Source organism: Micromesistius poutassou (assembly GCF_964030765.1).
Source record: "Micromesistius poutassou genome assembly, chromosome: 15".
In the NCBI taxonomy this organism is placed as follows: Eukaryota; Metazoa; Chordata; class Actinopteri; order Gadiformes; family Gadidae; genus Micromesistius; species Micromesistius poutassou.
In genome coordinates, this window is record NC_140285.1 from 996,136 (window position 1) to 1,019,960 (window position 23,825).

The window sequence follows — 23,825 nt, forward strand, 5'->3', positions numbered from 1 at the left end:
GGGGGGGGGGGGGGGGACGGGGGAGAAGGGGGGGAGGGGGACGGGGGAGAAGGGGGGGAGGGGGGGGAGGAGACAGTGGTGTGTTATTGACCAGGTGGAGGGACGGTATCTCTCTCTCTGTACTGTGGTCCTGATGGGGAGGACAGAACCCACACCAGAGCCAACCTGGGAGAGGTTGGCTCTGACTCTGATGTTGTGTTGTGTTGTGTTGTGTTGTGTGATGTCAGGTGTGTTATGTTATTTTATGTTGTGTTATGTTTCGTCAGGTATGTTATATTAGGTTGTGTTATGTTGTGTTAGGTATGTTATGTTATGTTGTGTTGTGTTAGGTATGTTATGTTATGGTATGTTGTGTTGTGTTGTGTATGTAGTGTAGTGTATGTTGTGTTGTGTTGTGTACTGTTGTGTTGTGTTGTGTTGTGTATGTTGTGTTGTGTATGTAGTGTTGTGTTGTGTAGTGTAGTGTTGTGTAGTGTTGTGTAGTGTTGTGTTGTGTAGTGTTGTGTTGTGCTGTGTAGTGTAGTGTACGTTGTGTTGTGTTGTGTAGTGTTGTGTAGTGTTGTGTAGTGTTGTGTAGTGTTGTGTTGTGTTGTGCTGTGTAGTGTAGTGTACGTTGTGTAGTGTTGTGTAGTGTTGTGTAGAGTTGTGTTGTGTAGTGTTGTGTTGTGTAGTGTTGTGTAGTGTTGTGTAGTGTTGTGTATGTAGTGTTGTGTTGTGTAGTGTTGTGTAGTGTTGTGTTGTGTTGTGTAGTGTTGTGTTGTGTTGTGTAGTGTTGTGTAGTGTTGTGTAGTGTTGTGTAGTGTTGTGTTGTGTTGTGTAGTGTTCAGTACTTCTCAGTGAGGGGCTCGCGGCGCAGCTCCTCGGGGTAGGTCCTCTGGGCTCTGGGCTGTGTTGTGTTGTGTAGTGTTGTGTTGTGTAGTGTTGTGTTGTGTTATGTTGTGTAGTGTTCAGTACTTCTCAGTGAGGGGCTCGCGGCGCAGCTCCTCGGGGTAGGTCCTCTGGGCTCTGGGCTGTGTTGTGTTGTGTAGTGTTGTGTTGTGTAGTGTTGTGTTGTGTTATGTTGTGTAGTGTTCAGTACTTCTCAGTGAGGGGCTCGCGGCGCAGCTCCTCGGGGTAGGTCCTCTGGGCTCTGGGCTCGTGGTTCTGCTGCCGCGGTCCGGTCGGGGCCTCAGCCTTCACCTGGACCCCCCCCTCCACCGCCTCCACCGGGGCCCCGCGCGCCGCCACCACGGGGGCCGCTGACACCTCTGGAGGGGGACCATGGAAACGGCAGAGCTTTGACCAATCACAACCGACCAGTTCAACTGACCAATAAGAACAGCGGACCAGTTCAACAGACCAGTTCAACTGACCAATCATAACTGACCAGTTCAACTGACCAATAAGAACAGTGGACCAGTTCAACAGACCAGTTCAACTGACCAATAAGAACAGTGGACCAGTTCAAAAGACTAATTCAACTGACCAGTTCAACTGACCAATTCAACTGACCAATCACAACTGACCAATTCAACTGACCAATTCAACTGACCAATTCAACTGACCAGTTCAACAGACCAATTAAACTGACCAATTCAACTGACTAGTTCAACTGACCAGTTCAACAGACCAATTCAACTGACCAGTTCAACTGACCAGTTCAACTGACCAATTCAACTGACCAATCACAACTGACCAATTCAACCGACCAATAAGAACAGCGGACCAATTCAACAGACCAGTTCAGCTGACAGATTAAATCTATCTAGAAATCTATTCTCAAGCACAGATTGTGGAAAAGAATAGACATTAATGAGAATCGTCCAGTATCCGCCGTTCTGTGGGGTGTATATGTCATACTTGGACGATAAACACTTTAAGGGCAACTGGTCGGTTGGCCCCCCAAATAAGTGAACAAGTGGGGAAGGCATGCAGCAAATCCGTGTAAAGACGTTGTGCGTCTTAGAAAGAACAGCGAGAGCAAGTTTAGTAACGCAACGATCACACGCCCTGGAATACAACAGTAGCAGTAAATCCATTCGAAGACTGTATTCACATAGTACAGCTTGGTATAACAGATACACATTCTGGAAACACACTGTGCACACGCACCGAAATACTTCATTTGACGCACACACACGCGCCACAAGGGGAATACACCAGGTGGCACGCCAGCGCTCCTGGCAGCGTGCCGGTTCAAATCCCCTGCTGCCTTGTGTCAGGGTGCCTGCTAGGTAGGTCCACCCCTTAGGATACAAGCACAGGATGCGCACCGTATAACTACATTATTTTGCTCATTTAGCACTTCCCCGAAGTGAAAAACTAAATAAATCTTCTTTTTGTGAACATATATTGTGAATTGATACCAAATGCAAAGTACCAGCACTGCACTTTGAGTTTAAACACGCGTGAAAAAGTACTTTACGATTGTAGAATTAGTCCGATATGGGTCTAAAACCGGGTCCACATTAAATATTAAACATTGAACAGATTCACACAGAGGTTTAGTGTTTGACCTCCATTCCGATGACCTCTCCGTGACCTTGGGTAAAGTCTGTACAGGGATCTTATTGGTACTCGTATTGGATGACAAATGCTCTGAATCACTATCGTACTGAGGAAGTGGTAACACTGGACCATAATTGGCCCATTCATCTTACTTTATCTGATCTGGTGGAGCCGGGCCTGAAGGAATGGAGAGTTCCTCTAGGTATGGAGGCTGTGGCTGAGCAGTGTGTGAGTCAACGCACATACAAACCAGTCCATTTACTGCCTACTTCAATGTTTACACCCAAATATAAATATGCACTTGATTAACAGAAAAAAAACAACAACAACAACTAAATCAATTCACTGAGATTCTAAAGCACTAAGTAGCCCAGTTGTCTCTAGATTCTGTAACGTAGTAATCACTGCGGAAACCATTACTCCCACAGTGGGCTAAGTGAACAACTGGAGCCCCGTGAGGCCATGTGACCCGGTTCAGGTGCGCCTACCTGGCGTGTTCACTGCGGCTCCCTCTGCAGTTGCAGATTTCCCAGAAGCCCCGGCGGCTGGTTGGGGCGTGCTGCTGGCGATCCCCGGGGCGATCAACGTGCTCAGTGTTCCCACATCGCTAACGCAGAACTACACGCACACACACACACACACACACACACATACATACACACACGCACACACACACAGTGCCACCGATTCAGCATCAATGGATTAATAAATAATTCTATATTATTCTGTGAACATGCACGACAACATTACATTCACAACGCAGAGACAGAAAGGCTTACTTTGAGGTTAGTCGTGGGCACAAGAGTCATCCCCTCTTTCCACTCCAACACGTGGACGATGCTGCAGGCCCCGCCCACTTGGGCTGTGGGTGTGGTCGCCTCTATAACCCCGCCCACTTTCCCGGACTCTGCCACCACAGTGGCTGAAGTCACCTCCACCTTTTGATGACCGGGTAGGACTACAGCTTGGTTCGGGAAAAGAAGAATCAAGTAGAAGAGCTTTAGATACACACAGCAAGAAACAAATAAATGATTTATTTATCTTAAAAGAGAAGAAGCCAGCCTATACATTTTGGTCCCGTGACCAAATTCCAGGTGCCCAAATAGGCTCTCGCCCCTCCTGTTGAAAACCCTAAGGTTCCCCATGCATCCTGATGCAGAACCACAGAGTGAGAGTCCCCACCCAGGCTGCATGCTACCAACAAACCGGGGCCAGTACCCCCCTCACCTGGAAGGAGCAGGGTGGAGGTGGTCGTCTGGGGCAACGGAGAAGGAGGAGGAGGAGGAGGAGGAGGAGGAGGTGGCGGAGTTGGAAGAGGAGGGCACTTGGCCGTCCCTTCTTTGCTGCACACTAGGATGGTGTCGGTGGGGGGCGAGGAGGAGGAGGAAGAGGAGGAGGAGGAGGAGGAGGAGGAGGAGATGGAGGTGGAGGAGTCTGGTGGCGTACGGTCAGGCTCTTTGGTTGGAACGTCCATGTCGGCTTTGGCACTCATCGCGGGGTCCCTTCCGTTCCCCTCCCTCCGGAGTGCTGGAGGGGGGGGGGGGGGACACAATGCCCCGCGAGTAAACAATCAGCAGCCCTACCAACGGATGCGTGCGCTCTCTTGAGGAACAGCCAGCCAGCACTATCACAATGGGTACAATCAACGGCTGTTTGTTTTAATTAGCCGTTACAATAGCACTGCTTAATCCATGATTGTGTCATTTCATTGTTGTAGTCACATACTGCCTACTACGACGGATGTGGAGGTCACAGTTTGAGATGGAAAGGTTGAATGAATTGAAGACGTGTGTGTGCGTGTGCGTGTGTGTGTGTGTGTGTTAACATTGTATGGGTCACAATACGAAGTGAAAAGAAAAACAATCATTGCATCAATCACAGGTGTCACAACACGAATAATAGGTTTATGCACCAGGGGATGTGTAGTAGACTTATAGCTTCCCTAGTTTAGGCCAGGCCTACTGCCCGCAGCAGAGCGATAATTAGGCGTGACACCTGTGATTGTCCACCGATGACGCCTCTGAGGAAAGGGTTAAACTGGTCAAAATGGCCCAAATGAAGAAAAGCATTCTCTTTTTCTCCGTTCTTCTCACAAAATGGCCATGTCAACTAAGTGTGCATAGACGAAGAACAGAAAGAATAGCACTTCAATTTGGATGGGTGGATGCAATGCAATTATTGATGTCCATTAACTGATTTCAAAACGATTTCCATTCACATTAAATAAAACATGCACTATCAAAATCCAGTCTATGACCCCGAGTGACTTTTCAAATGGCTCCCACTCCTGCACTTAATAAAACAATGACAGCCATCTCCCCAAAAACACGCTAATAGCCAACGTTGAAATGGCGGGGAATCAAAGCGCCCCAGAAGGAGCAAGCGTATACAGGACGCATCTCAAGCCCACAGTAGAAAACCCATTTACTCAATATTAACCCTTCAACCTACATCCCGGCTGGCTGCAGAATGAATGAGAATTATTTTACTGGCGAATCACCGCAAAAACCAAGTGTCATTACTGTATTTTTCATTGTCTGCGGCGGGCCATGTACTTACTGTTAGAAAATAGGTCAATTAAACCCGTTTCCTTGTACATTGTTAACCCCAAATAGCTTTATGGTGGAGTCTTTTCCCTTCTCACATATGCATGCGTTGCATACATAACCCGCGGAATAAACACTCGAACATCGTGCAATACAACGCCATCTGGAAGACGCCAGCATCACCCGGGCTTTGCGTATACATGCACAACATAAATAAATTGATCTTTGCTAATAAATTTGTCTTACCAGCTCAATCTCCTGCGGCTCCGGGTCTCCAAAAGCGCATGCGTGAGCCTGATGTACAGTCACTGCTCATACAATGTCACATTTAGACTTCAGCCGACTGAAACCGCTTACATGCATGGAGATGGAATAGGGTGGGATAATGCGATTCAGCATCGATCGCTTTGCCCGTCGTTTCATAGACTGGCGTAGGTCTGCAACGGTCCACTTACCGAATCATCTGCTCGCGGTGGCCTCCCTGTCCACAAATGTCGCCATTTAGTTCTTGAAATTAATGAACGCTTACTGATAAACAACTTGTATAATTGCTATGTTATAGGTCACGTTAATAGACCTAACCCGTTCATGTATGGAATAAACACACGTTTATATTAAGACTCGTTTTTTTATTGATAGGCCTATAACATTTTCAAATAAAATCATTTTTCAAATGAAACAAAAATCAGGCCAATCCGATACTCCCATAAATGTATATGTAAATAACCAAACAAAGAATTAGGAATATCTCCGATTCAGAGTAAATGTCTCTTGCACGATTCTTCAATGCCGTTATCTTTAGTTAAAAACTCAAAAATATTGGGAAAACAAAAGAAAAAAAGTGACTAACTTGTCGAAGATAATCAGTGTTGGATGTATCGACTGCCCTTCACACAAGAACCATGTATGATAAGAAACAAAGAAAACCATTATCAAAACAACCATCCCTTAAAAATCTGCGATCCTTTTTATGGTTCTTCAAAATAAAGCAAATTGGTTTGACCGATCCAGTGGGATTGAACTATTTGAGACAGAAAATCAAATATGTGAAAGCAAGCTCAGTGATGAACGCAATGCTTGACTCATGCCTGACAAAATTGTCATTTGAAGACTCAAAACGCCATGGCAACTGCTTTGGACGTGTGGGGAAAACCCAAGAAACGGAGGAAAGCATGTATAAGATAAGATACAGTTTATTGTTCTTGGAAGGAAATTTGTCTTGGACTCCAATGCTGTCATATAAAGCTGCTTTACAGTAATAACAGTACAGGTACAGACAATACATACATATAGGCCCCAGGCAACATATAACATATACACAGTATACAAGAAACAGTGCGATGCACACATACACACACCCACCCAAACCCTCCCTCGCCCACTGTATTATACCATGGATCATGATCAATAGTACAGTTGCACAGTTTGTTTGGTCCTGGGGGCATTTAGGATCTTAATTGAGGTGGGCACAAATGAATTCCTAAAACGGTTCAGCCTGCAAGTGGGGACTCTGAAGCGTCTACCTGATGGTAGAAGCTGGTATTCTGTGTGCAGAATATGTGTCTGGTCAGACAAGATTTTCTCAGCTTGTCTGAGCACAGACTGCTCATAGATGGACTGCATGGGGAGCATGTGATGTACATCACATCTGTGATGTAATGTCATGTGCGTGTCTGTGTGTGAGTACATGTTTTGCGATGTGCACGTACGTGTGTGTGTGTGTGTGTGTGTGTGTGTGTGTGTGTGTGTGTGTGTGTGTGTGTGTGTGTGTGTGTGTGTGTGTGTGTGTGTGTGTGTGTGTGTGTGTGTGTGTGTGTGTGTGTGTGTGTGTGTGTGTGTGTGTGTGTGTTGCAGTGTGCACACAATTCCTTTCTAATCCTGAGATCCAGATCTGGAACGGGCGGGGAAAGTGGGGCACCCGTCCCGGGTTCCAGAGACTGCAACGCACCGCCTCACGCCCGCGATGGCGAGCGACTGTGGAGGCGTGTCCGGACCGAGCCTTGGAGCGGCACCTGGAGTGGGGCTTGGACCTGGACCTGGACCTGGACAAGTGGCCGGAGCAGCCTTGGCCCTGGAGAGGAACCTGCTGCCCCTGCAGCGAGACTTCCTGCCGGAGCGCGGCGGAGAACGGCGGCGTCTCCTGTTGCTACGGGAACGGGATCTGTTGGCGAGGCGACGCAGGTACACAGGGTACGACGTCAGGATTGGGCAAACACTCAAATATTTACAGTGAAATACAACTAGAGATGATTTCAGAAAAATATATATAGTATATTATAGTTCATTATAGTTCACGCGTGCGTCGGGTAGGGAACGTAGGGTAGGGAACGTCGGGTAGGGAACGTAGGGTAGGGAACGTCGGGCCCGGTACGTCAGGCCGCGTACCCTCACCCTGGCACCCTCACGCTGGTCTTTGTCCGGGGGTCCTACCTTGAGGTTCTGCCAGCTGCAGCGGGTGGACAGGTTCTGTACGATGAGGCGGTGCTCCGTCCAGATGCATGACTGCCTATCTAGAATAGTAGATCTATTAATATCTAATAGTTATCTCTGCCGACGTCACTGCAGCTGCTGTTTCCATCGCCTTTAGAACAGAGAAATATACATGGGGGGGGGGGGGGGGGGGGGGGTTTAGAGAGGAAACTTAACTGTTGATTATAGTCTGCCATGAAGAGGTCAGGACGCTGGGACTAGGATCCCAGTTCCCCCCCCCCCCCCCTCCCCTCCCCTCACAAGTCCAGACAAACCTTGGGATTCGAGCCATCAACCCTCCCTCTATTTATTTGTTCCGGGATTTTTTAGTCTGCACTTTTCAGCTCTTCTGACTTTTCTGCCAAAAACAAAAACTCCCTGGGTCAGTTCCCGACAACGAAGATCTGCGTCAACCAAAATCAAAACAGGTTTTCCCTGCATTAAAACCAAGGGAACGTGAAGCTCTCCATACAAATACCTTTGCACCCGGAAGAAATAAATTAAATACCAAAAATAATGCATTTTTGTGATAGGTTGCCGTCACGGGACACTTGGATCCAACAGAGGAAACAAACACAAACACCTGGCTGCGGTAGGCCCGCCCCGAGAGCCAGGAGTCTGGCTAGATTCCCTCGACTTTATTGTCAACATAGAAACCAATGGGAGCCCTCACCATCACCCCCAGTCGATTGGCAAAAGGCTGTTGTCATGATGGCTTCCGGTTAGGTCAGCCAAGGTCAAGTGGAGGGGCAAAGGTCACACACACAGTAAAGGTGAACGCCGAGGGCTCACGGGGATAGGTCGTCTTAGCCCCAGTGGACAATTAGCCACAGGTGGCCTCTTTCAAATTGAAACATTAAGGACATTGTTAATGTTTAAAATGAAAATAGATATGATCTAGATAGATATGATACACATGAAACGTTTCAATCTTCCGGTAAAGAAATGTACTGTATATTTACTGTAATTTACTGTACAGCGTGCATGCAGGTAAATACAAAAAACAATCCTTCAAAACACTAGTAGACATGTGAATTACTTAACTTGCTTTGAAATAAAAATAAAATGTATTGAGATCTTTTGTATGATTTGTATTTCCTGTCAAGATGGGTGATACACCTATCCTTGATTTTTAGACGCTTCACTGAACATCGACTCCTTGAGTCAAAGAGAGCTCGGTTTTACCACTAGGTATAATTTAGCCATTACAAGAACCGTTCATTCTGCCATGAAAACACATGAAGGCCAGATCAGCCTGCCAGCTATCATAAACCAGTCAAAGCCTTCCACACCAAGACTGACATCGATCATACAGATTTTTACCAAACGCACCAGGGGCCGCTACAGGAAACCCTTTTTATTTAAATAGCTTGTTCATTTGCATCTAGTGGTAAGAAAATGTTGCAATTAAGAGTTTAAACATTGCCCGAAAAAAATACTCCATGGTTCATAGTCAACCTGAATAACCAATGTGCATGCACACTTTGAGTTCTGAGGCCATGACATGATTCACGCAAGCAGGATCATTAAGAAGCTGAAGAAGGTAGAAACCATAATGCGCTGCACAAGTAGTTGACCGTGGTGGCCCTAATGAGGTAGAATTCCAAAGCGTCACACACACGCGCGCGTGCATGCGTGCGTGATATCCACATTTCCACCTTCACCCAACAAGGGGAGCAGGGAGATGGAGAGAGGTCCTGCAACAGACCGGGACTTACTGCGCCCACAGGCCTGGCCCCTCCTGCACTCCCGGGCGTGCTCCACCACCACCGGCTCCCCGCACAGGTATCGGCCGTTCAGCTCGTTCACCTCGTTCACCTCGTCGTCCGCATCGCGGCTGTCGTCAAAATCCACGAAACCGAATCTGGGATCAGAAGAGAACCGAAACCATGTGGCTCTGGTCCGTGGAGAGGGAGGGTGGGTGGGTCGGAGTTGTAGTGCAGAACAGACGCAGGTCAGACCAACACGCCCTGGACGGCACTAGTCTAAAGTTATCACTTCATGGAGCGAATTCATGTTTTAATGCGACGATAAGTCCTCCTGCTTAATGTCAGATCACAAACTCACCTGTTCTTTAAACATTTCAGTGAGCTTTCCATATCCCGCGAAGAAGCACCGGACGTCCTTTTCCTGGACGCCGTTGCACAGGTGTCCGATGTAAACCTGCGGCATGTTGGCGTCTCCCCGCCGAGCCGTCAGACGTCAAACTTCTGAGCTGCACGGCATCAGGGAGTTGCAATAGTATGCCAAGCCGAATGTGCCGCAATTAACGGTTCCATGACATGCCACCAGGTGTGGTGTGATTAGCCGCTACAAGCCTGTTTTGGAAATCTGCCCCTTATGACGTCATAAGGGGAGGAAGTGGGCGTGTCCACCTATAAGTGTGCTGGATAGATCAGTCTACCAGCCCACCCAGTGGACTGTAGCAAACGTTGCTCATCTATCCTCCACACATCTAGGTGGACACGCACACCTGTGATGTCTTAAGAATCCGATTCTTCCAAAATGATTGTGACGGCTATTCACACCACACCTGGTGGCATGTCATGGCACCTTTAACAGCGTTCTGACCAACTTTACACCGTATTAAAAGGTGACATATTGTACCACCAGGTGTGAGTGTGATTAGTAGTTACAAGCCGTTTTGAAAATGTGCCTCTTCTGGCGTGTCCACCTAGATAGATGAGCAACGTTTGCTACAGTCCACTGGGTCGGCTGGTAGACTAATCTATCCAGCACACAGCCAGGTGGACATGCCCACTTGTGATGACAGAAGAGGCCGATTTGCGTAAAGGCTTGTAGTGGCTAATTACACTCACACCTGGTGGTATAATATGTCACCTTTAAACGCCGTTTTGCATGCAAATGACGGCGTATAATGAAACGGGTGGCTTAAATCAAGCGATCTGATTGGTTCCCAACTGTTGTATATTGAGCGTATACACACAGCTATGACGCCCGTTCAGTTTACAGAGTTCCGTATCACTCCGCGCCTAACTAACTGTTTATTTATATATAAAAGCAATAGCATAGTTCACTGAAGCCTAAAAACATGTTGAGTGATGGAGAGGGTGGAAATGTTGTAAAGCAATAGGCACACGGTGAGTGAACTCGATAGTAGGCTAAATTGCCGGCGAACCAAGCTACCGTCTTTAGCCTAGCCTTCTCTCTGAAGGACGCTAGTGTGTTGCATAGCAACCGCCGCGCACTTTGCAGGCAGCCAGGAGGGACTACTTTTTTGTATTCGTAAAAAAAATGCTTTTCCGACTTTCTCGCTTTTTCAAAATTGAGGGTGACTATGATAGATTGTTTTTTTTGGAGGTCTGCTGCAAAAATCCATAATATAAATAGTAAAAAAAAGTATTCACAATACACGGCATTTACCCATTGTTGCATATGCCTGGCTAAGTATTATTTATATCCTATAAATCAAGGCTCAGATTGCTTCAATGGAACCCGGTAATTGTTTTAAGCTGCGGAAAATGACTTAATTTCTTAACGCCCAGTCCTATTAATTCCTTCTCAAGAGGTGATTTATTAAACTAAACCTCATTGTTCACCACAAGCAAAACAATAATGTGGCCATTCAAACCAAAAAAAAAAAATCAAAACAAGAGGTCCACATTCAACCACCAGAATTACTGGCCTTTGGTGAAGTGTTGAAACCTGAAACCTGAAACTGTGAATCCATTGGGATCCCAATAAATCCAGCCAAACTGAGTCTCAAAATGTTTTAACATTACTTGCTACCCCTCTGTCTCCCCCACCCATTTAATGAATCACGTTCAACTTTCCAGTCAAAGTAGGGGGGAAAAAAAAGGAATCAATCCAATATCGTTGAAGAGTATCTGTATTCATTGAAGAAACAGAACAAAAACTACAGGTGAAGTATTGATAGCGATGAGAATCGAGTACAGAGAGGGAGAGCGACGAACACAACGCTCCCGGGGGACGGGGGTGAGCTCGGCCGGGATGTGAATGTGGGTCACCGGAACGCCGCCGCCGCCGCCGCCGCCGCCGCCAGGCCTGCGGTGCCCGGCCTTGTGTGTGTGTGTGTGCAGGAGAAATCAGTTGTTTATTCCGTTGGTTAATAACGCAGTTATTTTAATAGATGTGGTCAGATTACAAATCAACAAAATAAAAAGCACAAAAGGGGGGCGTCAGTCAGGCTTTCTTCAGAGGGATCAAGCAGCCAATCACAGCAAGGTGGGGGGGGTGAACGACAGAAGAATATCTAATAAAATCATATGGCAAGGATCGTCGGTGGTGGTGACGACAAATGCGGTCTTATGGAACACACAACCTTCTCTTATGATGCCTCTCCGCTCTCGATCGCCCCCCCCCCCTCCCCCTCCGCCCAGTGCGGCGCACGCACCCCCCCTCAGTCTGATTCAGAGTCCAGTTACAAAAACACAGAGGGGGGCGGGGTACGGTACAGATCCACCTGTACCCTCCCTCCCTCCCTCCCTCCCCCACCAGGCAGGGTGTCGGCGCCCAGAGTCGTGGACAGATCTGGGGGGGCGGCGTGGGGGGGGTTAGTTGGCCTTGGCGCGGAGCTGCGCTCGCTTGCCGGTGACGGCCTGGAAGCCGGTCTTGATGCTGGCCACGGAGCAGCGGGAGTGACACGTCTCGCACTGCAGGAAGTAGAGGCGCGTGTCCTTCTGGAGGATGGTGTCCGGCGAGCGGCAGGTGTGACACGTCACGTACTCCTCTGTGATTGGTCGAGAGGGAGGAGACGGGTCAGGAGAGGACGGCGTTTTGATGCGTTACATCGGCAATGGGAATGTAGCATAACTGCAATATTTTATGAATAGTGACATTTATCAAAGAGAGCACATCATTCGAAAACATCTTTCCCCATCTGGGTTAATCATGTGTCACGTTAACATTCATATACATTTTTTTTATTTTTTTATAAAGGAAATAGTCAGACAGACTTGTGCGTCTGGTTGCATGCCTGTAGAAACAACTTACTGATGTATCTTCTCAAGACGTTTTCAATCTGCTTCTGTTGGAATCTGCCTTTGATCACAAGCTGGTTGTTTCCGTCTATGGAGCCGCTGAGAGTGAGGAGGAAAGAAGTGAAAATTAAAATCACATTGAAACTGAGCCACAAGGCACAGCAAGCTTATTGGTTCTCTTCTGGGACAAGCTGCCAATTTTCCAGATATTATGAACACCACATTTTATTCTTGGCTGAAACATTTTCGTGGTTTCTATTTCAGGTATTTACACAGGTGTTTACACAAAGACCATTACATTTCCAAATCGCCTTCAGCAGAAGGTGATAGCAGATTAGAGTATATCAATATTTGACTCCATTTGGGAAAAAACCCAACAAGGTTCAGCAGACTGATAACGTTTTTTAGCAATAACTGATAAAACATCCAAAGCAAACGGCTCATACCTTGTTCCCAACTCAGCCAACAGGAAAGCGAGGAGATGTTTAGGTTGACGATGCAACCTGCGAAAAAACAGACACGGCCACATTAGATGAGCAGGTCCGCCCGTACATGGAGACAGACATGTTGGCAATGGAAGAAGACATTGGCCAAACAGACACACAATCATCATTCCCATCTCGAGTTGTTCCGATACCGATATTGCCTAAAATGCAGTATTGAGTATCGGCGAGTACACAAGTCTATGTGCCGATCCAATGCCATCACATGACTAGCTCCTTTAGTACACAGGTGAAGGACGTCAAACACTACGGTGTTACGCTGCGTTCATTCAGAGGTGGACAAGCGTCAGGTTGTCGAGCTACCAAGTGGGAAAAACATGGATGCATTGACACTTCACTACAACAATACAAATGTGTTATTCTAATTGTAGATTATAAATGTTAATAATCTAGTTCTGAAAAGAACCGACCGACTAGACATTTTCCTGTCATCGTAAGAGATCCCTTCAATAAGAACAAGCGCTCTCAGTAGTCACAATGCTAGATTCTGCATCGGTATATACCAGAGATGCTCCGATTGATTGGACTCCGATCATGATTGGCCGATATTGGCTAAAAATAGCTTGATCGGAGAACCCCAAAAGCGCTGATCAAAAAAGCAGATCACTTGACGTAAATTACTGGCTCAACTTTTTTTCCTTCTCCTTCAGAACTCTTGCTTGCCTGTGGCAGCATGAGTTCTCCCGTCTAAAACATTGTGCTACACCGCCAGGATTTCACTGGGTCATTGTAATGATGGCAAAGGAGGCATTTTAAGGTTCAGTTTAGTTTACGGAGCACTTGCATAGCTCAGTATGTGGCAGGCACATCTCAGTACCGTGAATACAGCAGTATGTGCGCAGGCACATTTCAGTATCGCATATGACATATACATATATATATATGCATATATATACATTCTGCGGAGGCTTTGATGAACGCATTGAGTGACATGATTCAGTCACGGGGGGATCCAAAGAGAAAAAATAAAGTCTATTGGAACATAAACTGGTGCTTGCCTGCTATCCAGATTATATATAAAAGATATGGAAGATTCCCATTCCCCTGCCATTCTGTGATCGGCAATCGGCAGATCATGATTTTGGTGATCGGGCCCAAAAATGCTGATCGGAGCATCTCTAGTATATGCACAGTATGCTCTGTATCGGCCGACACTCAAGTACATGAATCGGAAAGGGAAAAAAAATTGTATCGGAACATCTCCGGAACACATGATGATCCAAGAACCCACTGAGGATGGGGGGGGGGGGGTCCACTCACAGTTTGCAGATGTCTGTGAAGTTGACGAACGAGGTTTTCTTGGTTCCCACCCGGACCACCTGGGGGGGCTTCATGACAAACTTGCGTTTCTCCCCGGCCACCATGTCCGGGTTCTTCTCCCTCATGATGTTGAAGACCCTGTTGAGCAGCTGAGAGGAGAGAGCGGGCAGGGAGACGGGGGTCATGGTAGGCTCACCGCGGTGTCAGCTACACTACACTCAGACCGCACTGAGACGTGCGCCAATGCAAAGATTTATCTGATACCGACGTTGGCATTAGGGCACGCATAGGTATTATTGACAGTAAATGTATCAACATCACAAATCACTACACAAATGAGACCCAGTTATCGCTGCATGTCTTCTTACATCGTGTCTGTGCATAATTAACAATTATTCTCAGAAGGCGAGGTGAATAGTGGGGAATAATTGTTTTAGTATATACTACACGTGAACACTCCAAAAATAAACAAGATAACACTTTTTGCCGGAAATAATTTGTTTTTATTAGCGGTTTGCTTGTATTAGCGTGACGAGACGACCGTCACGCGCGCATTTTGAGATGAAAACAATATCCCGAGTTTGAGATCTCAATCATGAGATAGTGAACCAATCAAATTGCGCCATCTTAGGAGGTTCACGTGTAGCATATACTAATAAAATATATAGTCCCTAACCCTTAAGTAGGCGGGAGATTCCAGGATTCAATTAACTGAATTTGTGTTGTGTCCACTCTGGCTGTGCAACTGTGTGACGCAGACTAGCTGGGCTGGCTGGCGTGAGTAGGAGGGTTGGCCATGTCGATAGCAAGACTCTTGTGAACAAAGAAGTACAGGCGGCCAGCATTCTTTTTGTAGAATACAGTATATCAGTAATAGGATGTGATTTTATTGATTACATTATTGAAATAACTTATCGATTAGCATTGTCCACCTAAATTTAAGCTATGAGTGAATTAAAATGGTGCATAGACCAGGCTGCAGCAGCCGTACCTCGTCGTATGAGTAGTCTCTTTCTGTCCCGGCCCAGGCGGGTCCGGTGGACGAACTGAAGGAGATTCCATCGTTATTCTTTCCCTCGTCGTCGTCCAGCACTGAACAAATATGACGAGAGAGAAGGCCAAAGTCAACAGCGGCACGCGTCAACAATGCGGGACATATACTAGAAGGCGCAATGGAATCCCATTGTATTAAAAACACACAATCATCTCCCTTGACAGTTTTTACACACACACACACACACACACACACACACACACACACACACACACACACACACACACACACACACACACACACACACACACACACACACACACACACACACACACACACACACACACACGTATCATCATTTGGCCTGGTATTTTAAACACAGGAAAGGCCGACTGCGTCGTCCGAGTAGCTCCCGCCGCTACGTGACATCCCGGCGTCGAGCTGTGTGCGGTTGCTCACCGTCGTCCTTCTCCAGCGTCTCCAGCCCTTCCTCAAACTCCACCTTCTTGTGCCTCTTCTTCTTGGCGGGCAGCATGAGGTCCACGTCCTCCTCCTCCATGGGCTCCGGCTGCTCCCCCTCGATCTTCAGTCCCTGGGGACAGAACCCTGTCAGTGTGTGCGTGTGCGTGCCTGTGTGTCTGTGTCTGAGAGGATGTGTCTGTGTGGTTTCGATACGCTGGGTGAAAGGCTCACGGTTACCGGACGAGGTTATGACAGAAGGTACTAGTGCGTATGTGGACCGGAGAAACTTTACAACAGGAGGATTTACTCTTTTTGGCCCGTGAGGATTTGGTAGGTTTCCGTGTGCATGCTGCCGTAGGAATCTATTTGTATTTTGGCGACAGATATTTCTCATTCTAGAAAGCTTTAAAACAATCCACCCAGAAATGTCAACTCCCAGTGTCAAAGGGATTTCTGGGTTTCTGTCCATACTGGGAGATGGCAGTAACCTCTACAGTTCATACTGGGAGATGGCAGTAACCTCTACAGTTCATACTGGGAGATGGCAGTACATATTCTTCATCGCGTCAGTGAACACATACCTTGATGTCAACTTCTACTTCATTATCAAGGAATTTTGTTGGCTTCTTCTTTTTCTTCTTCTGATTGAGGAAGTTCAGATCATCGAGGTCATCAGAGGGCTCTGAAAGAGGACATTGTTTTCATAAAGCTGGCTCATCCACATAGAGGGTTCCACTGACAGTAAGAAACTCTTGAACCTCAGGCACAATGATGACATTTTGACAAAAGATTTTTTCTTTAACAGTAGTTAAAGAAAAAAAGGCATTTCATCTAGTGACATCTATATAGTAACCAAGAAATCACAGATTAAATTGGTGCATCTATCAGATGTCAAATATATCCATACAAAAAGGATAACAATCAGGATAATAGAATATATAGACAATAGAATATGCGTAATATATATATCGTAAGTAATACAGGCAATACTGCATTCATCTAGGCACCTGACCTTTTTGCAGCTTTCTTACTTTTAATGACTAGGTATTGTTCTAATTTAAAGTGCCTACCTTTTTTCCTGCCTTCATCTTCCTCAAAGTCCACCTCCCTATCGTCTCCTCCCTCGGGCTCCACCTCCTTGGCCTCCACCTCCTTGGCCTCCTCTCCAGCCGTCCCGTCTCCTCCTTCCTCATCCAGCATGAAGGGCTTCTTCTTCTTCTTCTTCTTCTTGGTCATGTTAGGGTCGAAGATCATCTACGAAAAGAGGCAGAACAGAAAAACCCATTGTGAAAAGATATACATTAAGATCAAGTCAAACATATGGGTGGATGACTACTAAGGTTAATCATCTTAATGAGGGTCGTCCATAGACTTTGTGACACATTGTGGCAATATGTTACGGTTGGCGTGGGGGGGTCGTCATCTTTTAACGACCCATCGTTCTACGGAGGAGACGGATGGTCGCTGTAGATCAGCGTGCTCCTAGCAGAGGGAGCTAGCGTTAGCATTAGCCGGCATAACCCCCGATCCTCGTCTCGTACGATCCGCACATCGTCCCTGACACGGCCGATCCGCCACATATGCTTTGACTACACGGCTCGGCGTGGTCTGCCGCGCACATTTATCTCCATTGACTTTTGAATGAGCGCTCCAGTGGGGGAAAACGTCCCCGTTCTGCTTTAGCTCGTAGCCATGTGAGCCGCAGGGTGACATGAGAGCCGCGGGTCCGGAGGCCGCGGTGAGGAACACGATCAACGCGGACATCTTGATGCGGTTCCGCCCGACCCGTGCGAACGTGCGTGTGTGTGTGTGCGCGGACCCGGGCGCGGGTCAGGGCGGTAGCTCACCTCGTCTCCCGACATGTTTGCGGACTTAAATGATCAAGAAAGCGGAGAAGTGTCTGTCCCTCTGTTCCCGTGTGCCGCTGCGCCTGAATTTTCTTGCATCAGCGTAGACCGCAGGGCGCATGCGTGAAGCTGCGACGGTGACGTCAGTACCATGCGACACTGGATGCGGGACGCGTTCAAGAAGCCCTGTTGCTAAAAATGCGATCGTTGTCATTTTTCACTCAGACCACTACTCGGACCTGTTAAAAAGGTAGACGAGTATACTTTTGAAATAACATTTACCACGATTAATCCAAGGAGTCAAACATAGCAAATAGCTGCTTCAGACAGACAAGACCATAACTTTAGTGATGAATATAGAAATGATTCATGCTTAGGATCTTGTACTACTACTTTATACAGAATAACAAAAAAGAGCAGTCATGATAGAAATACAATTGGAAATTTTAATGATTTTTCAAATAATGTGGATAAATAAACGGTTGAAATGTAAACATGCGTGTCCATTCTAGTGTTACATACTGTATATGTAAAAAATGTACATCATATTTTAGCAAAACTAAAATTACTCAGATCCAAAAACACTGGAAATGTAGGGAAACTAATCATAGCATATATAAACCATTATCTCTTTGTCTGTTACGTTAATACACTGTGAAATGCTTCCTTTTTTGCCTATTGTACAATTCTAAATTAATAATAAAAACAACTTTCCCATTGTGTCCCAAAGAAAACTTGACGCAACCCAGACAGAAAGTACAATGAAAGTATCAGGATAAATCTCTGTTGGTTTAGTCGTGCAATGATGTCAATGCCTTCCCTTGGTTGCAACGCGTCACACAGTACAACCGTTCAAAACACCTCCGGTTGTCAGCAAAAAAAAACAACAACCAACAACTATAACAAACTGAAAAACAAGAAGGAACACATTTTGGATATTAACATCAAATAACCAGTTGACAAGGAAGCTTCTGGTCTTCTGGGGCACAGCAAAAGCCATTGAAGTGTCACAAGGTACAGGCGTAGGCGGGAAAGGGCATTAAACGCCTGAACATACACAAACAAAACCGTCAGCAAAGCAAAAAAAAAACGTTTGGGAAAAACAGTTAACTGGATAACAAAGACTGTTCCAAGCTTCATAACCAAAGCATGCCGAGTCTCAGTCGCAGCTTTTGGGGAGTGCTCAATCAAATAATAAGTATATTACTAAGTATAAGTATAATATAATTAATATAAGTATATTATAACATATGAATGATTCTAATGAGTTTAGGAATCATTCATATATTTTCGATGAAAAACACAAGACCTCATGAAGGAAAAGGGGGTACATATGTTCGTAGCAGGCGTGCCAAGATTCAGCTCCCACATATTCCCTTTTCCATTTGTAATTAACACTAGACTAGAGTCGGACAATAATCCAAATATTGAACCGCCGAACATATGACGCGTATGTTCTATCAGCAGCCTATTGGGCCACAGAGTGCCGTTGGGAATAGTTGTATTTACAGCCTTGATGAGACAAACCTTTGCCATGCTCTTTAGAATCGCTGAAAAAAGGAGGAATTTTTCTCTGGAATTGGAATGCCAGAGGGAGAATACAGGAAACAAAAAACAAAGAAAACAATTCTGGCAAACTTGTCGCTTGACTTCAGTCCAAGCCTTCAAAAACACCCACACGTCGATATATTACAGGTCCATTATTCTCTAGGTCTCTCTGGCGCAGATCTCCTGGTTCTCTGGTTCTCTGGTTCTCCGATGTGTGTGGGATGTGGTGGACGCTGGTCGGGTCGGGTGTTTTCACATGGCCTCCATCGCCCAGCGCTGTAGATCCTCCATGTCATCCTCATCCTCCTCCTTCTCTTTCCTGGCTGCTGTGAACATGAGAACACCCACGGCCAACTTAATCCCCTGACATCACACCCTTCACTTTGATCATTATGATACTTTCTGTTCTTGGCTGATGATTGGTCGGTGTCCCCAACAGTCTTGCAGTCCCCCCTTCAGGACGGGGAATGGAGCTGGCCCCTAGTGGATCCCTAAGTTGGCTCCAAAATGGAGTTGCAAAGTGGGGGGGGGCTATATTGGCAGGTCTTGGTGCCGGATGTAAAAAAACCTCATTAATTTCCCTCAGTGACACTTTTCCCTCTTGGGTTTGTAGCATTTCTATAACTCAAATGTACGTGACACATACCTCGATCAAACCCCAATACAAACTGTGGTGAACTAGTGTGGGGAAAAATCGTGGTTCATCAAAAAAGAGGCCAAAGTACAAGACTGTCTTCACAAATCAAGTTGTGGGTAAAATGACTACTAGTCCCAGGGAGCATTGCGGTATATTCCATAACCACACAGCGTGACACAAACAACAACTTACACGGTTTAAAAAAAAAATGTAACGCAGCGATGGAATGGAGTATTTTTCTCCCTAAGTGTAACTCCCATCTGGCGTACTTGGGAGTAGTTTTTATAGTTTTATCTCTTTTAGATGGTGGATCCACCGTAGTCTATCAGGCAAGATGAGTACTAGACTACGTCTGTACCTAATATATATCATATATATATCACATATGGTATTACTGTACATATACAATGTGTGTCAGAAGAGACTGGAAATTTTAATTCAAACGACGAATACGAGTATACGGTCATTTTGCCTGTCTGTGGCCGTCTGAGAACCGGGCGGTTCTCACCTGGTCTGGAGGGTAGTGAGGTGGAGGGGACGTTGGGCAGAGGGACGTTCTCCGTGCCCCCGATCTCCAGGAGGTTCTTGTCCAGCTCCTCCTGTTCCAGCTCGTCCAGCTCAGCCAGCAGCTCGTCCTGGGGGAGAGAGAGAGAGAGATTTAACGCTTTTATCCGAAGAAAAGAAAATGCACAAATGTACAATAAGTACATTTGTCGGAAGAAAGAGAAAACAATAATATATCGCTGTCGGTACGGTAGTAAGGATGTTCATAGAACCAAGTGCCAAGCACTAACAATCACTAGGTTAACCCATTCCCCGTATACAACAAAGATAGCTAGGATAAGATGCTACACGATGCTAAGTACTATTTCTAAGTGCCAGGACGTACAACATACAAACAGTGCCCAAGTGACCCAGAGGGGAGACATTTAAACTAAACCCATCCTGGGAGAGAGAGAGAGGTGACCCAGCATTTGGCTCCTCCCTTGAGGCCACAGAACCAAGCTTTTTTTGTTTTAACAGACTGTGGGATTATGCAGCCTTATGTCTGTATATTTATTCATGTTGCGTAGTGTCTATTTTGTATATGTCTACCTGTTAAAGAGAGTCAACACCTGCCAAAGTCAAATTCCTTGTATGTGTGCATACTTGGTCAATAAAGCTGATTCTGATTCTCTGTGCTTAGGCGAGTGAACCCTGGAGGGCTCGTATTTTCTGTTTATTGTTGTGGGAGGAAATGTCTGTCATGAGTGCCATCAAGAGACCTTTTGGTGTAATTACACATCTCAGCAACAAGATATCACACAATACAAACACAGGGACTGCGGCGTCTCCAATCGAAAACCAAACCGCTCCGCTCCGCACCTCATCGAACTCCTCTCCGAAGCCCACAGGTTTGGAGATGGCGTCGGAGATCTCCTGAGCCACCTCCTGCTGCTCTGTGATGTCCTGCATGAGGTCGTCCACCTTGTCGATGTCCCTGGAGCCGACAGTGAGACGAGGAGAACCGTTAACGTTCACAGGGCGGCCGAAAGGGAAAATTTAAAATGCCAGTGCCAACCACATGTGAGGTTTTGTCCCATCAGTGGTGTGACAGTGAGTGTCCTAAGATACCCACTGGTTCCAAACCAGTGCCGTTGATAATTATGCCATGTATTCTATTCAATGGATTCCATCAAAAACACTTCTTTTTTTTAATAATGGTGTATTGGCATAAAAACGAATCATTCTATGAACCGATGCAGTGATATTTTTGTACAAAAAGAAGCGTTCTGCTGCTGTGTTCAACTTGATGTCTTTCAAGGTCAAATCAAGGGTAGGGCGAGGAGCTTGGCAGAATTTGTTTCACATATTAATGTAATCTCAATTCCTCCTGATTTCTTATTTTTTTTCTCCATTGATTAATTTGGAGAGCTTGAGGCGTTAGAGGGGTAATGATTGACAGCAGCTTTAAACTCCAGCTACAGAAATAGACGTGAATATGGAACACAATGAGGCTGTTTTTTTTAAACAGTTCAAGTTAAATACAAAATAAGAAGTAGTCTAAATTATAAAAAATATTAATGTTTTAGTCTATAGATTGTATGTATATTTTGGCAAACACCAGCGAAGCCGACCAACTCTATATATTCTTAAGAGGAACATTACAGCCATTTTAACTTTCATCCAGGTAAAAGAGGTTTCAAAGGAGGCATTTAAAGCACCAGAGACCTATCACGTGCACATTAGACAGACTACATGGTCCGACGGCTCTTGACCAGTGACCAACTTTGAATGCGAAAGTTCTATGTTGTATTTCTATGTCTCTCTTTATATGTCCTTTAGTTAGACGAGTTCATCCAAAATCACTTGACAGTGACAGTCAACTCAGAAACAGGTAATCTAGTCGTTACGGGTGACGGACATTTCACTTTCCTCTGGGAGTGTAACACCCTAGTTCTAGTACCCAGCCAATGCACTATCCTACCCCAGCTATCCATATATCAACGCGTTTACAGGAACTGCATCCGCAGACATGATTCAGCGAGGGGGGGGGGGTGTTTCAGAGAGATGAACAGACAGCGCGTCAATCAGCCAGGTCGGTCAGGGTCGTGGATTGGAAGGCGTCGTCCTTTTTCCCTTACATGTTTTCGTGGGCCGACTTCATGGCCTTGGCGGCGAAGCCCATGTTCTTGAGGACCTCGGTGTTGGTGTTGGCGTTCTCCAGGGCCTCCCTCTGGAACTCGATGGTGGACAGGGTGCCGTCGATCTGGGCCAGCTGCTTCTCGTAGCGCTTCTTTCTTTTCAGCGCCTGCAGGGCCGCTGCAATAAGAGAGCGGTAGGGAGACGGAGAGATTAGCACACAATGATTGATTGTTGTATACGGTCGTTTGTTGACGGAAAACAGCAGAAAAAACACAACCATCAAGACTTGATTGGGGAGGGAATAAATATGATGTAATGGAAGGATCAGCATCAGTGAATTCAAGGCAGCATACAGACCTTAAGATAAAGCTAATCTACAAATTGTGTGCACCTTCAGGGTGAACTTTGCACTATCCTTGATGTGAAAGCTAAGGCTGTGGGTGACATCACACTACAACGGCCTTCGGTTATCATCAACCCCAGAATAGCTAAATAAACTCCCAGTCAGACACAACCACTTACCAAAATATACAAATGAGAATGGTGCAGAAATGGTCAATGTGAGTGTCTAGTGTTACCATGCAACTATCAGTGCGCATTACACCCACACACACACACACACACACGATAATGGCATTACCTCATTAAAACCCTTTATATTAGAGTGATCTTTGGAGTTCTTCTTCATTAACAACACAGTCATGCTATTCTGCAGCCAGAATACATACGCATAAATTCTCGTCGTTTTCAGCTGCACATCAAATGTGATTGCATTTTCTCAATAGATGTGTCAGCAAGAATGAACAGTGGAGGAGAGGAGAGTGCCAGTCAAGACGCACAGTTGAGGTAGGTGTGTGTGTGTGTGTGTGTGTGTGTGTGTGTGTGTGTGTGTGTGTGTGTGTGTGTGTGTGTGTGTGTGTGTGTGTGTGTGTGTGAGAGAGAGAGAGAGAAGGTGAGAGGAGGTGAACACTTCTGTGGGCAGGAGTCCGCCTGGCAACAGAGTTGGGAGCCAGCAGCACCAATCGCCGAGCGATGTGGACGATCCTTATAATAAAACACATGCAACGCGTTCGCCGTGTACTTTGACCACCCACCTCGCTTATTTTTGGTGCCGTTTTTCTTCGCAGTCAGAAGTTCCTGGTCAATCTTTTTCTCTAGAAATTCCTGCTTCTTCGTTAGCATATCCTCTGTTTCCCGCAGCTTCTGGATCGCCTCCTGCGCGCTGGGCCCCTTCCCTCCCTTTCCCCCGCCGCCGAATATCTTTCCAAACAGCGACATTTGCTTGATGACGAAACACAAATAAATATGTTAAAAAATATTGCCAGATACGAGGGAAGCCCTTGCTAGCTACCTATGCTACACTGTCACTTCGCCTTGGCCCGAATTATTTTTTTTTCTACTTCCTGGGTAAGGCCGGATGACGTAGTTCTGGGGCTGTGTGGGGCGTGGCTAACCAGTTCTTTTGATCTCTTCTAGAAAGAGAATA

At 46.1% G+C, this 23,825-nt stretch overlaps 2 protein-coding genes across 3 annotated transcripts; both read right to left on the bottom strand.

The window, feature by feature from the left end:
• Window positions 1-11,336: 11,336 nt before the first annotated feature.
• Window positions 11,337-17,653, bottom strand: eif2s2 (eukaryotic translation initiation factor 2, subunit 2 beta). The gene is made up of 9 exons (XM_084479902.1): window positions 17,530-17,653; window positions 16,753-16,936; window positions 16,264-16,364; window positions 15,680-15,812; window positions 15,218-15,318; window positions 14,227-14,375; window positions 12,910-12,966; window positions 12,477-12,562; window positions 11,337-12,213 (listed from the first exon to the last, which is right to left on the bottom strand). The coding sequence occupies exons 1-9, from the start codon at window positions 17,542-17,544 to the stop codon at window positions 12,038-12,040; spliced, it is 1,002 nt and encodes a 333-aa protein (XP_084336028.1). The 5' UTR covers window positions 17,545-17,653; the 3' UTR covers window positions 11,337-12,037.
• Window positions 17,654-17,976: 323 nt separating this feature from the next.
• LOC311359571 (charged multivesicular body protein 4b) lies at window positions 17,977-23,707 on the bottom strand. 2 transcript variants are annotated; one of them, XM_084479620.1, is made up of 5 exons: window positions 23,434-23,707; window positions 22,339-22,516; window positions 21,080-21,194; window positions 20,223-20,349; window positions 17,977-19,403 (listed from the first exon to the last, which is right to left on the bottom strand). In XM_084479620.1, exons 1-5 carry the CDS (start codon window positions 23,615-23,617, stop codon window positions 19,330-19,332), a joined length of 678 nt encoding a protein of 225 aa, XP_084335746.1. In that variant the 5' UTR covers window positions 23,618-23,707; the 3' UTR covers window positions 17,977-19,329. The 2 variants fall into 2 exon arrangements, with proteins under 2 accessions (XP_084335746.1, XP_084335747.1); XM_084479621.1 differs by having other exon boundaries at window positions 19,298-19,400.
• Between the last annotated feature and the right edge of the window lie 118 nt (window positions 23,708-23,825).

What these genes read in the sequence shown, in the direction of transcription:
- eif2s2 (XM_084479902.1), bottom strand. An exon ending in AAGTAGAAGTTGACATCAAG is followed by an intron (nt 15,813 to 16,263) that starts GTATGTGTTCAC and finishes TTCTGTCCCCAG; the next exon opens with GGACTGAAGATCGAGGGGGA. An exon ending in TTGGCTGAGTTGGGAACAAG is followed by an intron (nt 12,563 to 12,909) that starts GTATGAGCCGTT and finishes CCTCACTCTCAG; the next exon opens with CGGCTCCATAGACGGAAACA.
- LOC311359571 (XM_084479620.1), bottom strand. Translation starts at nt 23,617, where the DNA reads ATGTCGCTGTTTGGAAAGATATTCGGCGGCGGGGGAAAGGGAGGGAAG. An exon ending in CGGCACCAAAAATAAGCGAG is followed by an intron (nt 22,517 to 23,433) that starts GTGGGTGGTCAA and finishes CTCTTATTGCAG; the next exon opens with CGGCCCTGCAGGCGCTGAAA. An exon ending in TCGGAGAGGAGTTCGATGAG is followed by an intron (nt 20,350 to 21,079) that starts GTGCGGAGCGGA and finishes TCTCTCCCCCAG; the next exon opens with GACGAGCTGCTGGCTGAGCT.